We start from the raw sequence: 20996 nt of genomic DNA on the forward strand, positions 1-20996 counted from the left end.
AGGCCATGAGGAGCTAGTCTAGCCTGACAGCTAATCTTTAAAAATCTTTGCAAGAAAAGAAAAGGTCTAGCAAACCCAATTGCATCCTAAAGGGCCCACCCTCATGCTCTAGATCTGGGAACTTGATGGCTGAATCTCAGCTAGAACCCAGGAGGGGACAGGGCCCAGGATGGACCCGGGGACAACAGTGTCTCACCTCTCTTGGGCCTGGATGATGCTCCCTGGGCCTTGTTATAACCTCATTGAACAAATCAGGCCCAACTGGAGCCCTGTGCTCGCTGAACACTTCCCTTTGGAGGAGAGCCTGGGGCCATAGTGAGAACAGAAATCTGGCCCCAGCTGTCTCTCTAAATCAGGACCAGCATTCAACAGGGGCCTGGGATGGGAAGAGAGCAAAGAAGAAATGTATTGAATTCTGCCTTATAATACAAAATTGTACCTTCCACATCAAATCTCCTCTGGTGACGGATGCTCTGGTGATCTGTTTCCACAGAACATTTTTACTTCAACAGTGACTGTAGCTAGAAAATGTTCCTCTCTCTGTGTGTCTTTGAAACTGCTAATGCCAATAGGAAACTGGCTCTGACTCGGTTCTGAGAGTATCTGGCCTACGCCTCACTCCTGGCCCTGATGTCAGCCTTTGGCCAGGGACAGGAAACCAGGTGGACTTCCACCGAGGTCCTCCCAGGGCTCGGGGTTCTTCCCGGGGTAGAATGAGGATTCATCTTGACTCAGCAGACCTAGATTCAAATCCTGGCTCCGCCACCAGCATGTGACAGGCATAAGTCACCTGACTTCTCAAGAGCCTCGGTTTCCACAAATAGAAAATGGGGATAATAGTTTTCAATTGAGAAGATTGTTGGCAAGGATTGTATTAAATGAGATGACTTCACATGGGGCCTGGAACATGATAGGTGCTTGATTTATGTTGGCTTCCCTTCCCTAAGGTGGCTGGGAGGATGTTACCCAGACGTGTCATTTCACACTGGTCCATGCTGTGTCTTATCTCCTGTGTAGGATGGATGGAAATTTCCAGGCAGTCAAGGCATAGCTACTGTGTTAATTTCCTGTGGCTGCCATAACAAATTACCACAAATTTTGTGGCTTAAGAAAACAGCAACGGCCGGGCGCGGTGGCTCATGCCTGTAATCCCAGCACTTTGGGAGGCCAAGGCGGGCGGATCACGAGGTCAGGAAATCGAGACCATCCTGGCTAACAGGGTGAAACCCCGTCTCTACTAAAAATACAAAAAAGCCGGGCGTGGTGGCGGGCGACTGTAGTCTCAGCTACTCGGGAGGCTGAGGCAGGAGAATGGCATGAACCCGGAAGGCAGAGCTTGCAGTAAGCCGAGATTGCACCACTGCACTCCAGCCTGGGCAACACAGTGAGATTCTGTCTCAAAAAAAAAAAAAAAAAAAAAAAAAAAAAAAGGCAACTTATTCTCCCCACGGTTCTAGAGGTCAGAAGTCCAAAATCAAGGTGTTAGCAGGGATGGTGCCTTCTGGAGGGTTTGAGGCGGAATCCATGCCATGCCTCTCACCTCACTTCTGGTGTCTGGTGGCAATCCTTGACTTGTAGACCCGTCACTCCAATCTCTTACTCTATCTTCAGGTTGCCTTTTTTTGTTTTCTTCTGTGTCTCTCCTCTGTGTGCCTCATCTTCTTGTAAGAACATTTGCCATTGGATTTGGGGCCCACCATGTTAACCAAGGATGATCTCATCTTGAGATCTTTAATTCCTGCTGCAGAGGCCCTTTTTCCAAATAAGCTCACATTCACAGGTACGAGGTTTGGACATATCTTCTGGGGGCTACATATGTTTCAACCCACTATACAGCTATCCTGGTGGGCTCTATGACAGAGCCCTCTGGGGACAGGCTAATGGCTTGGGGCAGAGGTCCAGATGAATCTTGCAAATTTGCCTTTGTATCTCAAGGTAAGTGCTGATAGTCCCACTAGTTACTGGGTGAATAATAATTACCTGCAGTTAAGAGAATTAGAAATATTTTTTTCTGAAAGGCTGTCTTGTCTCATAACTTATTTATCCCCCCAATCACTTGTTGAGAAAGACAAGGCAGGAACTGTGTATCCTCATGTTACAGATGGGAAACTGAGACAGAGGGTGGATGACTTGCCCAAGGACACCCAGCTAATTAAGAGCCAGGATTAGAACTTGGATTTCTCTGCCTTTGGCCCAGTGTCAGCCCATTAGACCACACTGCCTCTTGAGGCTAAGAATCAAGGAACTCTCTTTCCTTGCCAGTTCTTAATCATCTTACATTTGTGGGTTTATTAGCTGCAAATTTGTAAGGTTCTGTGGCTTATAGAGGTATTTATTGTTCCATATAAATTTTTTCTGGCTTCCCCCACAGAACCACTAATAACTTTTAACAGGCAGAAAATTGAGCTGCCCAATGAGTTTGTGTTGCGTTCTGTGACCGTGACGAGTTATTAATAGTTCTTCCCAGCACAACATTCCCTTTCCCATTGCCCTGGTGTGGGGGTAGCCAAGGTCACTGCTCCTGTCATTGCTGCCTCTCCCTCCCCTGCTGGCAATGGGGACAAAACTTCCGCTGTGAACTCTACCCCCTCCGCCGACTGCTCCCACAGGCACCCCAGCCAGCTGGTCTAGAATGGAGAGGAAGGGAGGTTAAGGGGGATGGGGAGGATTGGCCCACAGGTTCCTTAGTAGATGTCACGGAGAGGAAACGAAGTTCAGGTCTGGCCCTCCCATATCTGTAGGAAGGAGGAGCTGGTAAGAATTAAAGATTACCACTCTCTTTACTTCTGTTTCTTTAGATTTACTCATTCCATACATATTTATTAAGTTTTTAGTATATGCCAGGCCACCATTATAGGCACTGGGAAAACATTTATGAACAACAAAATATAGCCCCTGCTGTCACAGAGACTAAAGGGTTCTAGAGTAGAAGTCCTGAGTTCTTTTAAACTTATCATAAATGCACTGTTTCCAGCATTTCTGACCTCATCACCCTAACCCCTTAACCTTGGCATGTCCCAAGGCTCAAGTTCTCCCAAGACTCAAGTTCTGTTTACGCTCTCTCCCTCCATGTTCTCATCTGGTCTTGTATGTTTGCTGATGGCTCCAGCCCAGACCTATCTCCTGAACTCCAGACTTAAATATTCAAAGGCCCTCTTAATGTGCTCACTGGATATCTAACAAATATCCAGACTTCCAGACTGAACCCCGGAGTCTTTCTGTGAACCCATCCCACCAGAAGTCTTCCCCAGCTCAGTGATGGCAGCTTTACTCCTACAGTTACTCAGGCCCAAACCTTGGAGTCATCCAAAACAACTCTCTTTCTCTCACATCCCACATCCAAGCTGTCAGCAAACTCCATTAGCCCCATCTTCCAACTATATTAATAATCTGACCACTTCTCACCCCTTCCACTGCTATCACGATGCTCCAAGCCGCCATCCTTCTCTCACCTGGGTTATTGCAGTGACCTTCTATCTGGTCACTCTGCTTTCATTCTTGTCATCCTACAATCTATTTTCAACACAACAACCAGAGTGACTCTTTTAGTATACAAATCAGGTCATGTTACTTTTCTGTTCCAAACCCTCCAGTGATTCCTCATCATACTCCAGAAAAAAAAGCCAATATTCTGTACTGGTCTACAAGGCCTCAGATGCTGTGGCCCCTTGCTGCCTCTCTGGTGTCACTCCTTCCTCAATCTACTCCAGGCGTGATGGCCTCCTTGAATATACTACGTTTGCTCCTGCATCAAGCCTGTTCCTTTTGTCTGGAATGTTCTTTCCACCATTATCCACATGGTTTACTTCCTTACCTCCTCCAAGACTTTGCTCAAATGTCACCTTTTAAGTATCCTCCCTGGTCACCACTTTGCAACCTCCATTCCCAGCACTCTCCGTTTTCTACTTAATTTTTTTCCATAGCACGCACCACAATCTGATATCCCAATAATTTGTTTACTCACTTAATTGCCTGCCTCCTATCTCTCCATGAGTTTTATTCACTTTTATATTTGCAGCTCTTGACCCAGTGCCAGGCACAGGGAAGGTACTCAATAAATGTTTGGTGAACAACTGTTCCAACAATAGATGTATGGCTCCTGGCAAATCTTTATCCTCTCTGGGCTTCAGTTTTCCCATCTGTACTGGGAGGCATTGGACTATCTAACATCTAAGGTTCTTCCCAGCCCCAGTCACATCTATACTCTGAGATATGCAGTCTCTAGCCCAGACCTCTTCTCTGAACCCTAGATGTAAGTATCCTCTAGTCAGTCCTCTCACAGTCCAGGAGCTGGCACAGGTATCCCATGCTGTCTTGGAGAAATGGCCTGGATATGGACTGAACCCACAAGGATGGTCCCTTGGCCCTCCCTTTGGTCCAGGTCACCTTCCCACACGCCAGTTGGTCAGAACTGCAAGACCCTAGCCTTTGACTGGCAGGTCCAAGTCTCTGGGAAAGATTATCAGGCCACATTCTGCTGTGGTCAGGAACACCTCAGAGCCTTCAGGTCTCCTGTATTAACAGGCCTCAAACATCCAGGTGAGAGAGATGTTGCCCACAGAGGTCTGATTGCATCCAGAGAACTGGATCCTGTTCTGGGTGCCATATCTTAAGCGTGGCAAAGGGTCTCCTGGGAAGGGTGGTGAGAATATGAAGTGTCACAAAATGTGATTCAAAAAACTGAAGAGAAGCCTTGGATAGAGAACAATGATCATCTTTGGAAGGCAGATTACATTTTATGCTCTTCCAGCTGACAGGATGAGGGCTAAGCAGGGAAGTGAAGATGGGCACTCCAGCTGATGGTAAGGAAGGATTACTTAATCTGCAGAGTGGCCCAACAGTGACAGCACCAGAGACACCCAGCATGTCAGTGAGTGCCTTGCCCTTTAGATAGTTCTAGTACAAACTGGATCCTCATTGGGCCAGAATCTCAGAGATGATTCCTCCTTTGGGGGCAGGTTGGATTATTATATTTTACCTCCCTTCTGATTCTAGGGTTCTGTGGTTCCAGGTGCTTCATTAGGGCAGGGCAACAAGTAATCTCAATCTCAGAGACCAGTCATTTTCTTTAAAATCAGCGCTGCTATTGCTTCAGGTAGATTCTGAGTTTTCTCTCTGGTGAGAAAGAGAATGTAGGTGGAAGGAGGGAGGTTGTATCTGTGTCTCTCAATGGAAACTAATGACAACTTTACTCATTGCTGCATTTATTAATGGGTGGCCTTTTATGTAGATTGTTTAGAAGGTAAAACAATACTATTAGTCATAAAATTTTGGTTGGTTCTTGGCTCACCCAGTTATCTGCCCCAAGCACGTGGAGTCATATTTAGGACAGAGGCTCTGTCTGCAGTATGAGAAAAGCAATTAAGACATGTATTCACTGTGCTAGCTTGCCTTTGTTCCAGGCTTTCGGGAGATAAAAGGCAATTCAGAGTTTACAATCTATCTAAAATTTCTGTGTTTTGTATTTCACAATGGGGAGCTGGGCTCACCCATATTCCCCCATGTGCCCTTATCTATGATTCAGTAATAAACACAAATGTTAGCCTTGAGAATAAAAATGTGAGTGGAAACCCAATTAATGATATTCATCTTTCTTAGTTGCTATGAAAAGGAGACGGGCCAACTTGCGTGCTGACTTTCGTAGCATCTAAAGAATGAAAGTGTCTGTTCTAGTAGCTTATGTCTAGTAAAAGGAAGAGATCAAAGGAATTGGCATTATTTGAACATCTACTCTGTGCTAGTCTCTGGACCAGGTGAACAGAGCAGTCTTATGCAATGGTTATGTCCCATTTACAGGTGAAGAAATGAGCTAAGAAAATTAAGAGATTTGTTCAAGATGATCCTGTTGGTGCACAGAAGACAAGAGCTCTGTCTAACACAGATAACATACAAAAAGACATTTAACTTCCAAATCATAGTTATTTGGCTTTGACATGCTTATAAGCACCAAAAGAAATGCCTGCAGAAGCCCAATCCTCCATGTCCATTTATCCTCTCTCCCTAAAACTTTTTTCTTAGCCCTGCTACTTAGAGCCTAGTCAGGATCCAGCTCTGTGTAGAATATAGGAAAGTGTTTTAAACCAGGAGCCAAGAGGCCTGAGTTTGAATCCTGGCTCTGGAACTTGCAGCAATTTACCTCCTCTCTCCAAGCTAATTTCCTCATCAATAAAAAAAGGGGGAGGGGGGCCGGGTGTGGTGGCTTACGGCTGTAATCCCAGCAATTTGGGAGACTGAGGTGGGTGGATTACCTGAGGTCAGAAGTTTGAGACCAGCCTGACCAACATGGAGAAACCCCATCTCTACTAAAAACACAAAATTAGCTGGGCATGGTGGTGCATGCCTGTAATCCCAGCTACTCGGGAGGCTGATATAGGAGAATCATTTGAGCCCAGGAGGAGGAGGGTGTAGTGAGCTGAGATTGCACCATTGCATTCCAGCCTGGGCAACAAGAGCAAAACTCTATCTCAAAAAAAAAAAAAGAAAAGAAAAAAGAAAAAAAGAAAAAGAAAACGAAGGAACTGGATAGGATGACTGTAAAATCCTGCCAGCTCTGTCGTTTGAATCTACATCTGAATCTACAGTGAGGCTCTCCAGAGATCTCTGAAGTTGGCCATTTCTGCATAACCTGATGGAAAAGAGAAAATTGGGCATTTGGGTCCTTGAACAGCTTAGGGCTGGGGTTGCCTTCTCAGCTACTTTTACTGATTGCATGAATTTGCCATCTGTTTTGATTAGATTTGGCTAGAAACAGCCCAGCAGATGAAGGGGGGTGTCTTAGCTATGGACAGCTGCAGCTTCCAGACTGAGCTCTGGCTGGAGTTGGAAGAGGTTTCTCTTTAACTTCAGTCCTTCCCCATCTGCTTCTAGCTCCCAGGAGCAGGAGACAGAACAATGAACCCTTCCTGGGCTGCTGGCTGGTTGTGGGCTGTTAAAGATAATAGTCTAGTAAGCCATGGATGAGTTTTCCAGCTGAAGCTTAGGGCATCATAAGCCATCCTGCCATGGAAGATACACGCTGAGCCTGGTGCCAGGGAGGCCTTCCCTGCAGTCACCGAGAGTCTGTGTGTTAGAGTCTATTCCCAAAGGCCGAGACACTGCCATGAAGCAGCCAGCTACCAAGGCCAAAGGAGCCCTCATCTTGAGACGCTGCACAGTGGACTCAAATGGTCATCCTACAACAGTGAACATTCACATGTGTGGCCTTGTGCCTGGGCTGTGGCACACGTCCATGGCTTAATAGACTATTATCTTTAACAGCCCACAACCAGCCAGTAGCCCAGGAAGAGTTCGTTGTTCTGTCTCCTGCTCCCGGGAGCTAGAAGCAGATGGGGAAGGACTGAAGTTAAAGTTAACATCCAAAAGTTAACCCATATGCTTCCCAACCTCAACAAACTTCCTGTCTCATTGGGGAGACAATATGCATGTAGAAAACCCAACTGTAGACTCAAACTGCCTGGGCTTCAATCCCCACCCTTCTAGCTGTGGAACTGTGGTCAAGTGATTATCTCCCTCTGTGCCTCAGTTTCTCATCTCCAAAATGGAGGTCATTATGTTACCTACCTCAAAGGGTTGGCATGGCAATTAAATGAATTAATATATGCAAATCACCTAGAACCATGACTAATGCATAGTAATTACTATTATTACCTCCACTATCATTACCATTGTAATGCTATGCATGGAGAGGAAGAAATCCCAGAAAAGTTCCGAGAGAGTGAGTGACTCCTTCTGACTACAGGGATTGGGTTGGATTGAGGGAGAAAGTTATATTTGAGCTGGACTTCAAAGGATGACTAGGATTTCAATAGCTATGGATGTGGTGCAAGGGTATTTCAGGCTGAGGGCATGAGAGGCGCAAGTAGCTACACAAGGGTGTGAAAATGGCACAACCCATGGAGAACTGAAATGGCAGATGAAGCTGAGGGATTAGTTAAGGGCATCGGAGCCCATTAAGGGATTTGGATTTTGTCTGTAAGCCCTTGTTCTGGAAGCCTTTCCAGATTTTTCAACAGGAGAATGACAGACTCAGTTTTGCATTTTAAAAAGGTCTTTCTGGCAGATGTGTAGTTGCTAAGAGTGTGGCTTCAGACTCACACTGCCAGGGTTCAAATCCTGGCTGTGACACCGAATTAGTTCAGGTAGGCTAAATGGCTGTGACATATAGACTGAAACATGGATAATGGCACAAACACAATAGAAGTTTATTTCTGGATCATGTAACAGTCTAAGGAGAGTGTGTCTTTTTGGCAGGTGGCCCTCGTCCATGTGATGACTCAGGGATCTGGCTTCTTGGGAGCTTGCCACCTCTAGGGCCTCACAGTTTTTGGCCTCTAGCTGGTGGAAGGGTAGAGAGACCAGTGAGGAGACAAGTTGTCAATTTTATAAATCCTGGACTAGATGCGGTATGCACCACTTCTGACACACCCACTGTGAGGGAGGCTGAGAAGTCCACTCTCGCTCCATTCCTGGCATTCTTCCTATTACGATAAGCTAGCACTGCCCTATAGAACTTTCTGGGATGACGGAAATGTTCTGCATCTGTTCTTCTCGTATGATAGCTGCTAGCCACGTGTTGCTATTGAGCACTTGAAGTGTGGCTAGTGAAACTGAGAGCTAAATCTTACATTTTATTTATTTGTAGTTCATTTGAATAGCCACACATGCCTAGTGGCTACTGTATTGGTCAGTGCAGCTATGGAGAAAAGAAAGAGTAGATTGTGACTTACAGGCAGTGGAGTCTGCCACAGACAGGTATCAGTTCTGTGACTGAGTGACTAATTTAATCTCTGTGTCTCGCTTTCCTCAACTGTCAAATGGGTATAATAGTAGTAACTGCCTCTTGAGGCTGTTGTGAGGATTAAGAGATTATTCGGACAAAACACTTAGGGGCTGGCACACATACAGTGCTCAAGCAAGGTTATCATATGGATGACTTGGAGGCAGGGATAGCAGATAAGAAGTGTACAACAGTCCAGAGGAGAGAGTCCTATAGAATTACCTCCAAGTATTGCCCTTTGCTCCAACCAAGCTATATTGCTTGCTCTTTTCTAAACACGACGCCACAGCACTCACTTCCTCTAAATCATGCTCTCTTGCCTTGATCCGTTCATCCCTTTGTATTGAAATCCTGCTGTTCTATCAAGACCTGGTTCAAATGTCACATTTCCATGAAGCCCTCATGGTCTTCCCAGCTCTGTGTGATCACTGCAGTCTGTGAAGGTCCTGATGCTTCGTGTGCTCTCCACAGTCATATCAAAGATGCTCTTTCATCATCTTGTGAATTTGTCTAGATAGGAGTGGGGTTTTATTTTTTTAAACCCATCTCTCTACCTTCCACTTTACCCAGCAGAATTCTTTGTGTATTTCGAGGAGGCAAAAAATGTTCGTTGCACTGAGTTGATTTCATCAGGAGCAGAGAGAGTTGCAAAGACATGTTCCCTGGACAATTAGAGGCACAGATTACATCTACATGGTACTATATGAAGCAGGACTTTGGCAATTTCCCAGGTCATTAAATCTGTGTAGATGTCCAAATGGGAAAATTCCGGCCGTCTCATTGGCATGGAGTTTGCAGAATTCTCTTTGACCTTTGCACAGTTTTTATTCTTTCACATTTCTCAACAAAAAGAGACTTCTAGTTCACATGCCTTTTGCCATATGTCTTTTGCTACTGCCTGTTAGGCCACTCCTGCAAAATTCCTGACCAGAAACTGCCAAGGAGGGCTGGAACTACCCAATGGATTGCCTGGACATGGGTCCAAAAGAACTGTATAAGGACTCAATGATAGCAAAGTCACATGAAACCATCCCATGGTCTCTGTGGCCCCAGGCAAGCCACTCAGGACTATCTTGTGTCTTTTGCAACATCAGCCTCAAAATCTGAAGGATGTTCCCCCAAATACTCTAGATTCTCTTAAGAGTCCATTAGTGTTTTCATTAATCAGTTTATTTAGATGTCTTCATTGCTTCATCCATCAAGTATTTGTTGAGTTCCTGCTGTATGCCAGGATTATTCTGGTGTTTAGAGAGAATATGAAACAATGCTTTTATTTTCAAGGAGCTTTCATTCTAATTGGGTGGGAAGAAAATAAACAAAAATATATGTCAGGTGACTAAGTTCTGTGAAGAGAAAGAACGGAAGCTGTCTCATTCTATATTGCTACATAACAAATCACCCCAAAATTTAGTGGCTTACAATATCACTTTATTATTTCTCATGAATTATGGCTTTGCTGGCTCATCAGGGTGGTTCTTCTGCTGGAACCATCCCCTGGGCTCATTCATGAGGTTGCAGTCATCTGGACGCTCAACTAGGGCTAGGAGGTCTAGGGAGGCCACTCATATGTCTGGGGCTTTGGTACTGGCTGTCGGCTGGTCTTCTCTCTGCACATGGCCCTCATCATTCAAGAGTCTAGCCTGGAATTTCTTACATGGTGGTGGGAGCATTCTAAGAAAGCAAAGGCAGAGGCTGTGAGGCCTCATGTGACTAGGGACCAAGTCACACTGTATCACTTCCATCTCTTTCTGTTGGATCTTGCCAGTCACAAGGCCATCCCAGCCCAAGGTAGATGTCACATCTTGAGAAGCTGCAAAGGATTTGTGATCATTTTTAATCTACCCCACTGGATAAAGGAATAGCAAATGACAGGATATGCTATTTTAGATAGTCAGAGAAGGGCTCTCTGATGAGGTGTAATTTGGGCAGAGACCTGAATGAAGCCAGTGAGTAAACCATGGAAGTATTTGGGGAAGAGCATGCTAGGCCTTTGGAATAGCAGGCAAAGTCTCTGAAGCCAGACCAAAGCAATACTTTGCATTTGAGATAATAATGCAATATGAAGACTTTTCAGCTGGGCACGGTGGCTCATGCCTGTAATCCCAGCACTTTGTGTGGCCGAGGTGGGCAGATCACCTGAGGTCAGGAGTTTGAGACCAGCCTGAGCAACATGGTGAAACCCCGTCTCTACTAAAAATACAAAAATTAGCTGGGCGTGGTGGCACATGCCTATAATCCAAGCTACTCAGGAGGCTGAGGCAGGAGAATCACTTGAACCTGGGAGATTGAGGTTGCAGTGAGCTGAGATTACACCACTGGACTCCAACCCAGGTGACAGAGCAAGACTCCATCTCAAAAAGAAAAAATAAAAGACTTTTCAATAAAGATACTTCCATGTCATTTGTGGGAAATCTAGGTAACAGTGGAGAATTCCTGAGTGAGCTGAGCCAAGATGGAGGGGGAACACCTGCTTTTGGAACCTGAGATACGAGAATCATGTATACAATTTAAGACCAAAAAGGGAAGCCATCGCTTTCATCCCTGCTGCCATCCTTCAATTCTCCCAGTCTGATTTTCTAGGCATTTTCTGTAGCACCTGGTAGAACTCCAGAAACTCCACAGTCTGAAAATTCCTCTCTGTTTCCAACTCCAATACCTCTGGTTTTAGTCAAAGTGCTTTGCACACATCCTGGCCTCTGCCTGACCACATCCTTCACACAGCCTGTGGGAGCCTCTCTGTGAGCGAATCAACAAGGATTGACGCATGAGAGGCAAAGGCATCTGACTCACTAGAGAACGGAGCAAAGAGAAGCAAGGCAGAAGGGATTTTCTACTATAATTACCCAAGATCACCAGGACAGTCTGAGGGTAATTGGGTAATTAGTGTGTGTGTGTGTGTGTGTGTGTGTGTGTGTGTGTGTGTGTGTGTGTAGTGAGGGACAATTATCTGGCTCACTGGCTGCCAGACGCTTGTCACTGCCCCTCTGGCCCTTGGGCTGGGTTCCTGGCTCTACCTGTGGACTATTAAGTGTAATGACCTGTCACGCAGAGGAGCCTGTCATTATCTCCGTGTTAACATGGTATTTATCCACAGAACCCTGCCAAGTCACCTGTAATTAAAGGGCCTCCACGTGGTCCCCCTGCCCTGGCATTGGATGGACAACCATGAAAGTTGTCAGGGCAGGGGTGGCTTTAAAAGGCTGAGGAGGTGGGCTGGGGTCATCCTGGGAGGCTAGGGAGGAATGCTGTAACTGAGTCTTCCCCCAACCTATTGCCAAACCCCAGGAACCCAGAAACAGGATTCAAGAGGCATCAAGACACCCCCAAATCAGTCACATTTCCACATGGGGCTAAGTCATTGACTACTGAGTAAAATGAAAGCCAACTTTAAAATTTTGGAAGCTCTTTGATGGTTAAGAGGGGATCTTATTACGTAACAGGGAGTACAACTTTCTAGAAGTACCCTGTAGTTCTTACTCTCTACTTCCCAGTCACTCTTTACTATCTCCCTCAAAATGCTCACCTCTTTCCCTGGGGCTCCCCTGTCTTTGGGGCTCTTTTCTATTTGTCACAAGCAATTCTAAATCTTTTCTGATGAAAATAAAAGTTACCCTCAGCCTCTTCCATTTCTCTTCCTTCTCTTACCCTGTCATCTCCACAAAAGGCACGGACACAGAAGCTTCCTTAAAAGAGTCGATGGAGTGAAGCTGTGGTCACTTATGGGTCAATACTTTGCCGCTGGTGCCTAAGCAGTGCTGTTCTTAGCGACCTTATACTTATCCTTATACATTCCTAGACTTGGAGTACCTGGGTATGAATCTTTTAATTTGAAAAGACGTCAAATAGTTTCTAAAGGGTTGTACACATTTAATTCCCACTAATAATTTATCAGAATGCTTGTTTCCCCACATTCTTGCCAACTTGGGTTACTACCCCTTTTTAAAATTACCTTCATCGTTTTCTGATTATACGTGCGATATATGCTCATTGCAAAACAAAACAAAACAAAACAAAACAAAAACTGGAAAGTACAGAAAAGTGTAAGAGAAAATAGCAGTTGTGCCTTCACCCAAAGAGAAGAAACACTCCCCATTTTTATAGAGGATGACAGCAAAGACCACAGATGGAGACCACAGTAGTCACCTGAGGAACCTTCTGGATTCCCTAGTGCTGGTTATAAGATGTTAACGATCACCCACTTCCCCCCTTCCTCCACTCCTCTGATGTCTCCAAAGGCTTGAGATGCTCTCTTCAGTTGGCAGGGTCTATTCTGAGGGAGGTATCTGCACCCCTGAAGTGTGTCTTCTGCCTCAAAACAGTTCTGCAGCCAGGAAGATTCCATGCCTGAGGATTTGTGGAACAGGAATGGAGCACAAACATTCCAGAAATGTGTTTCCAGACATTGGCCGCTGAATCCAACAGATTGGAAAACCCATCTCCCTGGCCAAGCCCAGAGCCAAGTTTCCATTTCTCAGGGACCCTGACATGCCCCATTAAGCCTTTGCTCTAATGACTGCTTTGCTTTCTGTTCCAGAGACCTGAATTATAACGAGCTGCAGGAATTCCCCGTGGCCATCCGGACCCTGGGCAGACTGCAGGAACTGTAAGCACCTCTGTTGGTTTCTGTGGGTGTCCTTCTGTCCCAAGGGCAGGGGCTGAAGCCAGCCTGAGCTGCCTCATGCTCTCACCTCCTCACCTCCCATGGTCCTTGTAAAAGATGTAGCTGCCCCTGTCCCCCGGCTCCTCAAGCCCCAGTGCAGCTCTAAGTAGTCCCAGGCCTCATTAGCTTGGCTTTGGGCACTTCCTGGGGGTGTGTCACCAGCAGAAATGGCCCTGGGCCCTTCCAGCCTGGGAAAACCCATAGCACAAGACACCTTCTATTAGCCTGGGCCTGGCACTGCCCTTGCCTTGGTTGGGATGTGTCCAGAGAAGAATGGGGAAAGGAACTGAGAGCCGGTTTACAGGATCATTCCTCAGCACCTTGTCCCCAGGGGGACTGAGAAGTTGTCTCTGGTTCCCCAAAGCCACCATTTATTATTTTATTTCAGCATTCACTGAGCACCCAATGTGCCCAGCACTGTGTTTAGTGATAAACGCAAATGAAGGGTCAGATTAACATGGCCCTCCGCAAACATCCTTGAGCCTCATTGAAGACACAAAGTAACACAGGTAAAACAGGGAGTGGGACAAAGTGGTATAATTCCAACCATAAATTGCAGAGTATTAGCTAAAACAATGGTGGGAGTTCAGAGTAACATGGAAAGATCATTGTGGACTAATCCTGAGATGAGCCTTATAGGATGACCGGGATTGAGGTAGCAGTGATGGGGGAGGGGAGAGGCATTTCAGAGGAAGAAATTGTAGGTAAAGACCCAAGTAGGAAGTTGAGCTGGCAGAGGGATGAGCACAGGTGGGAAGCAGCTTTACTGGAGGGAAGCTCTCAGGAAACAAAAACAGCTCTATTGTACAGTGAGAGTGGGACCAGATTAAGGGTCCTGGAAGCTCATAAACAGAGCCCCAAACTTTCAGGCAGCTTAGTATCTTTTTTTTTTTTTTGAGACAGACTCTCGCTCTGTCGCCATGCTGGAGCGCAGTGGCACGGTCTTTGCTCACTGCAACCTCCGCCTCACAGGTTCAAGCGATTCTCCTGCCTCAGGCTCCCGAGTTGCTGGGACTACAGGCACGCGCTACCACGCCCAGGTAATTTTTGTATTCTTAGTAGAGACGAGGTTTCAACATGTTGGCCAGGATGGTCTCTATCTCTTGATTTCGTGATCCGCCTGCCTCGGCCTCCCAAAGTGCTGGGATTACAGGCGTGAGCCACTGTTCTTGGCCAGCTTAGTATCTTTATAGCTCAAACCACCACCACCACCTGAGACCTATAGTACTAGCCCCATGCCACCTCCCTTGCCTCAACCAGAAGTTTGAAGGTGTGAATGCCAGATGTAGGCAGCACATAGGGAACAATTGGACCACCTAGAGGAAATAGTCTGGCCGGGTGCGGTGGCTCATGCCTGTGATCCCGGCACTTTGGGAGGCCGAGGTGGGCAGATCACTTGAGGTCAGAAGTTTGAGACCAACCTGGACAACATGGTGAAACCCTGTATCTACTAAAAATACAAAAATTCAGCTCGGCATGGTGGTGCACACCTGTAGTCCTAGTTACTTGGGAAGCTGAGGCATGAGAATTACTTGAACCCAAGAGGCAGAGATTGCAATGAGCAGAGACTGTACCACTGTACTCCAGCCTGGGTGACAAAGTGAGACTCTGTCTCAAAAAAAAAAGTCTGAGTGAGAAAATATTGGAAGTTCTCCATTGCCAGAGTCACCAAGATCTAACTTTTTTCCTTTGAGCTGGGGCATGAGGGGAGCATGAGATTTGATCGATCAAGAGGGCATAGAGGGAATAGGATGTGCCAAAGCATTGAGCTGGGAAATAATAAAGCATTAGGGAAGAGAGAGGAGACTTAAGTTAGCAGGGGCAAAAAAATCTATCTCCATCTCTCTCTCTCATCTGTTGAGAGAAAGCTGCTTGAGGACAGGGCCCCTGTCTTAGAAACTTCTAAATCCCTCAGAGCTTGGCCCAACATTAGACACAAAGATGTTGTTTAAGAAAAACATAATGAGCAGATGAGAGGAATAAATTAATGAACAAACAGGCCTGGGTTGTTGGCACTGACTGGAGGTGTCTGAGGGTGAGTCTGTGAGTGAGACAGTGTGAAGGTGGAAATCACGATGGGATGGCAGGAGGAAGACAGAGATGAGCAAAGTCCAGGGGACAGAGAAGCCAGAAACTTCCAGTGAAAAAGATGGGAAGGAAAGGGGCCTGCTCCACACGGGTTGTATACTTTTCAGTCCAACATGTTATTTATTTTGAAATGTTCTTCCCAACTAACCAAACACACAATTCTGGCTTCTAGACTCCCAGACCCTCAGCTGGGTGCCTCAGTCCTCATTTTCCTGTAGTGCCATCCACAGTCATTCAGCAGCCCATTCCGCACCTTATCCCCCTGACTGTGTGCTGTTGACATTTCTATGTTTCTTTATTTCAGGGCCTTGAGGCCAAGCCAGCCTCCATTTGAGGAACATCCCTCACTTGGGATCCCCTGGAAGCTGTGTCTTTTCCGTATCTTCCTTTTTCTCTCATACACCCTTGGCTTCCTCTGTGGGGACCCACCAGGGCTTCCACCACAAGTGACTAAGGAGAAGATTCCCTTCCTGGGGCCTGAACTCAGCCTCTTGCTCTTGAGTTGCTCCCACAGGCTTCCTGAGGCCTGCAGCAGGGTCTCAACCCCTCACTCTTTTCACACTTGTTAGGGAAAGGAGGGTGTGTAATTGAACAGGAAGAAAGATCAGCTGGGTGCGGTGGCTCATGGCTGTAATCCCAACACTTTGGGAGGCCGAGACAGGAGGATCACTTTAGCCTAGGAGTTCTAGACTAGCCTGGGCAACAAAATGAGATCTCGTCTCTACAAAAAAAAAAATCAAAAAAATTAGCCAGGTGCAGTGGCACATGCCTGTAGTCCCAGCTATGTAGGAGGCTGAGGCAGGAGAATTGCTTGAGCCCAGGAAGTCAAGGCTGCACTGCAGTGAGCCAAGATTGCATCATTACACTCCAGCCTGGGCAACAGAGACCCTCTCTCAAAAAAAAAAAAAAGGAAAAATCACAGGCAGTATTTGAATCTGAACCTGGAATCTCCAGGCCAATGCCTCTTTTATCTTATGGACTATCTAGCTTGCTGTCCAAAAGCCCTGTGGAATTCCATGCCTCTTCCTCTCTATACTTTTCTCCAAATCCTCACTGGTTCCCGGGTGTTGTCTTCCAGGGGGTTCCATAACAACAACATCAAGGCCATCCCAGAAAAGGCCTTCATGGGGAACCCTCTGCTACAGACGATGTGAGTACTACTTTCTCTGGTCTCTTAATGCCGAACAGTGTTTTGAGGAGGAGGACAGAGGATGGGAAGGCAGGAGGGACTTCCCTAGGAAGTACCAGGGAGGCAGAAGCATGGGAGGTTTGCCTTTCCCTGCATGTTCTTTCCTGGGTCTACATTGATAGGGGAAGAAAGCAGAGATTGGCCTTAGCCCCAGCAGAAAGGCCTAAAAAACCCAATTAGGTGTTTGACCTTCTTCTTCCAGACACTTTTATGATAACCCAATCCAGTTTGTGGGAAGATCGGCATTCCAGTACCTGCCTAAACTCCACACACTGTAAGTTGGCTCTTGAAGGCTGCTGCAGCCTGAATCTCCCCCTTTCCTCACTTCTTCTTGCTCTCTCCTGCCTTCCGCCTGCGGATCTCTCCCTTCCAAGGCACAAGTCCACTGCAAAGCATGGTCTTTAAGGCTGCAGGCCTCTGCTTTGCTCAGACCCGTTCCCACCTCTTTCTAAATTTAATAGCCTCCTTCCACTTCCCTGACCTGTGGCTTCTTCCCAGGTCTCAAAGGGACAAAGAAGGCCCATCTCCATAGTCAAGGACTTTCATCTGGCCTCTTGAACTTTATCCTGTTTATGGTAGCTTTTCCAGAAATAATTGGGAAAGAGTTTTGAATATGGTGTGTTCTCAAGGCTGGTTCTCCTGTGGCCTTGGAACCCAGATCCCTGGGTCCTTTGCTGTGCCATTGTTATTACCCTTGGCCTGAAGGTGCTCTCTATTTCTCCTCTCTCATTCTCTAATTTCCAGCCCAGGTCACAGTTCTTCAAAAAGCTTCCACAGGGCCAGACACAATGGCTCATGCCTGTAATCCCAGCACTTTGGGAGGCGGGTGGATCGCTTGAGGTCAGGAGTTCAAGACCAGCCTGGCCAATATGGTGAAACCCTGTCTCTACTAAAAATACAAAAAAGTAGCTGGGTGTGGTGGTGGGCACCTGTAATCCCAGCTACTCAGGAGACTGAGGCAGGAGACTCGCTTGAACCCGGGAGGCGGAGGTTGCAGTGAGCCGAGATCGCACCATTGCACTCCAGCCTGGGCAACAAGAATGAAACTCCATCTCAAAATAGAAATACCAAAATTAGCCAGACATGGTGATGCATGCCTGTAGTCCCAGCTAAGCTACTTCAGAGACTGAGGCAAGAGAATCGCTTGAACCTGGGAGGCTGAAGTTTCAGTGAGCCAAGACTCAGTCTCAGGGAAAAAAAAAACCAAAACTTCCATGGATTGCTGTCAGCCTACTGTGGCGTCACAGTAACATAACTGACATCTCCAAAGCACATACTTAACTTTCATGTTCATTAGGGCATTTCATCTTCATCCTAACCTTGCGAGGTAGGTGTTATTGGTCCATTTTACAGGTGGAACATGAGGTACTCAGGCCCTGCTTGGGCATGAACCCAGAACCCTTTAATTTCAGATTCTGGGCTCATTTCTGGACCCCATGCTGCCTCCTCTGGGCTTTTCCCAACACTCAATTTTCTGTGCTGCTGTTGCATGCAGGCCCCATGTGGGTCCATGTCCTCAATAAGATAGGAGATGGTGGGGAGGAGGAAAACCACCAGTCTAAAGCAGTTTAAGAGAACTGATAGTTCTAATAAAGTTCCAGCAGATGACAATTTAGGGGAGACCCTATCTCAGATTCTAATAAGAAAACCCAGCAGCCAAGGGTTTCTCCAGAAGCACCCAAGCTGTTGTCTGTTAACCAAAGGCCATTCCCATGTTGCTTGGCTGTGGGGTTTTTGCAAGATGAACCATGAATGCTAAGGTTGCCCGGCTCTGTCTGGGTGAGGGTGTGCTGAGCAAACTCAAGCAAACAGCTGGCTGGACCCTGCTAAGCATGGCTCAGCCTCCACGAGGGCCTGTGTGGCTGACTTGAGGAAGACTGCAGGGAAGCATGACATTGCCACCAATGGAGGAGTCCCAGAGGGGAGACAAAATGGAGAATTGAGAGTCTTGATGTTGAGATGCTCTGACCCCACCCCTCAGAGCTCATCATCTCTGTTTCCAGATCTCTGAATGGTGCCACGGACATCCAGGAGTTTCCAGATCTCAAAGGCACCACCAGCCTGGAGATTCTGTGAGTGGCTTCTCTCTCCCTCCACGTTATTTATCGCCCCAGCTTCATTCCCAAGGGCTCTTCCACTCCCTGCCCCTGGAAGGCTGTCTAGGTTTCCTTTTATCCAGCCTGTCTCTACTGCTTCCCTTTTATCCAGCCTGTCTCTACTGCTGGCTCCATCCCCTTCCTCCTGGTGTGGCACTGCCCACAGGCAAGGTCAGGAGGTGGCAGATGGGATGGCAGTGAGGAGACTGGTCTTTCTTTCTTTATCATGCTTGGGGTTTTCAGGTATGAATTCAGAGCTCCTAACCCCAAGCCACAGGTACACTGAGGGTTGAAGTGATGGAGAGGAGGGTTGTGGAAACCCATCTTCTTTGCCTTTCTGAAGCTTGATTCCAACAAAGACGTTCTTGTATTTTCTATTCTTATATCCTGCGGTGTAGAGGGCAGGAGTGTCGAAGCACAGTAGGCCCTCGATACATTTAAATGAATGAAATGAAACAATCGAGCAAACACCCAGAGTAAGTGTCAGGAAGTCGGCTGCCCTGCCCCACACCGCAAAGCTCATTCATGGCACTGCTGGGACTGGGGCTGTCCTCTGTGCCTCCATTGTCTCCCTGCTAGATTCAGTGGCACGTGGAAAATTTTCCATGAGGAAGTAGTCAGTCCCCAAAGATGACCTTGGCCCTGAGTCCTTCCTGGGACACCCTGCCCAAAGCCAAGCCTGCTCTCCAACCTGCCCCCACAGTCGTCTCCAGCCCAGCACCTGGTTCTTCCCTTCTTTCCCATCTCTACTCCCTCCTCTGAGGCACAAAGGATGTTCCCATGGTCCCACTATGGTGTTTTTCTGTCTATACTTGCCCATGGACATCCCCCTGTCTCTAAGGTCCCTTCACCAGAGAAGATTTGTGTCCCTGTCCTACAGGCCCAGTACTGCTTGAGACCATTATAAGACATGGAGGGGGGATGGGATGGGGATGGCTGGAGCAGGGCTGGACATGCAAGCACAGTCTGCCAAGCAGAGCCCTGGGTTGTGGCCCTCTCACTCCACTCCCCTCCCCCAGCTCCTCTAGGCCCAAGGGAGCTTGGTGCTCAGATGCCAGTGTCTGCTCATTTCTGTCCCCACAGCCCCACCCCCTGCCCTGTCTCTCCCTCCATTTCTCTCTTTTGTTAGCTCCGTCATCCCACGACAGTATCAGGTCCAGAGCTGGAGCCGGGTGGCTGGGAATGGCAGGGTCCCGGGCCTGGTGCCAGCTCTGTCTCTGTTCTCCCTGCAGGACCCTGACCCGCGCAGGCATCCGGCTGCTCCCATCAGGGATGTGCCAACAGCTGCCCAGGCTCCGAGTCCTGTGAGTGCTCACAAACATTCTACAGTCTTGGCATTGTGCCCCTGCTCCCATGTCCCACAGAAGGCCTCTCCTGCTTCTGTCCCACTTGGTCACTTCCCTTCCTGGAGAGTGGGGCAGCATAGGCTCCTGCTGAGAGCCTACCCCAGAAAGACTGGGTTTGAAGTGCAGCTCTGCCACTTACTAGCTGTATTGATTTGGACTCACTCTTTAATGTCTCTGAGCTTCGATATCCTCGTCTATAAAATGTAAGTCAATTTGTAAGGGTTGAAAAAAATATGTAAAGCACCTAGTGCGTAATACCAATAAATGACATAATTACTCTTATTTACACAAGAAAATTAATCCCCTCTTGGGATCTTGGGCCTGTGGAGGTACTTAAGTGGCCTCTGAAGTCAAGGGGAGTTTTCCTCTCTCCTTGGACTCCAACTTGAATCTGAGGCTCCTCGTCAGGGACCATAGCCCCACAGCTCAAGATGGGTGGACCAACACATAATGTATGGAAACAGCCCTAGACTGGGGGTCCGGAGACACAGGCTCCAGACTCAGCCTTGCCACTGAGTGGTGTATGTCCTTTAGCAGGTCCTGTCCCCTCTGTGGGCCTCAGGTTTCTCATCTGCTGAGTGAAAGGGTTGGGCCAGATGATCCCTAAGGGCCTCCAGCTATGATCTTTCCTGCCAGCTCCATAAATGGTGACTGCTTGGGTGGACATTGCTCAGTGAGGTCCAATGTGTTCTCTGCTGGCTGGCTCAGTGCCCTTCTTCCCAACTCTTTGCCTCTTTCCTCTTCACCACGCCCCTCTCACTTCCTGTTCCTCTTCCCCCAGGACCCTACCAGGTTTCCTCAGGCCATCACATGATAAGGTAGCCCCATCTAGGCCCAGTGA

At 47.3% G+C, this 20996-nt stretch overlaps 1 protein-coding gene across 2 annotated transcripts in view; it reads left to right on the forward strand.

Annotated features, from left to right (window-relative positions):
* LGR6 (leucine rich repeat containing G protein-coupled receptor 6) overlaps positions 1-20996 on the forward strand; it is a 124219-nt gene that overhangs the window by 88619 nt on the left and 14604 nt on the right. For both annotated transcript variants that reach the window (XM_010378875.2, XM_030930227.1), the window contains exons 7-11: positions 13311-13379; positions 16603-16674; positions 16916-16987; positions 18717-18785; positions 20042-20113. In XM_010378875.2, coding sequence (XP_010377177.2) covers positions 13311-13379; positions 16603-16674; positions 16916-16987; positions 18717-18785; positions 20042-20113 — 354 coding nt within the window. The remainder of the gene's footprint in view (positions 1-13310; positions 13380-16602; positions 16675-16915; positions 16988-18716; positions 18786-20041; positions 20114-20996) is intronic.

Source organism: Rhinopithecus roxellana, chromosome 1, assembly GCF_007565055.1.
Source record: "Rhinopithecus roxellana isolate Shanxi Qingling chromosome 1, ASM756505v1, whole genome shotgun sequence".
Lineage (NCBI taxonomy): Eukaryota > Metazoa > Chordata > Mammalia > Primates > Cercopithecidae > Rhinopithecus > Rhinopithecus roxellana.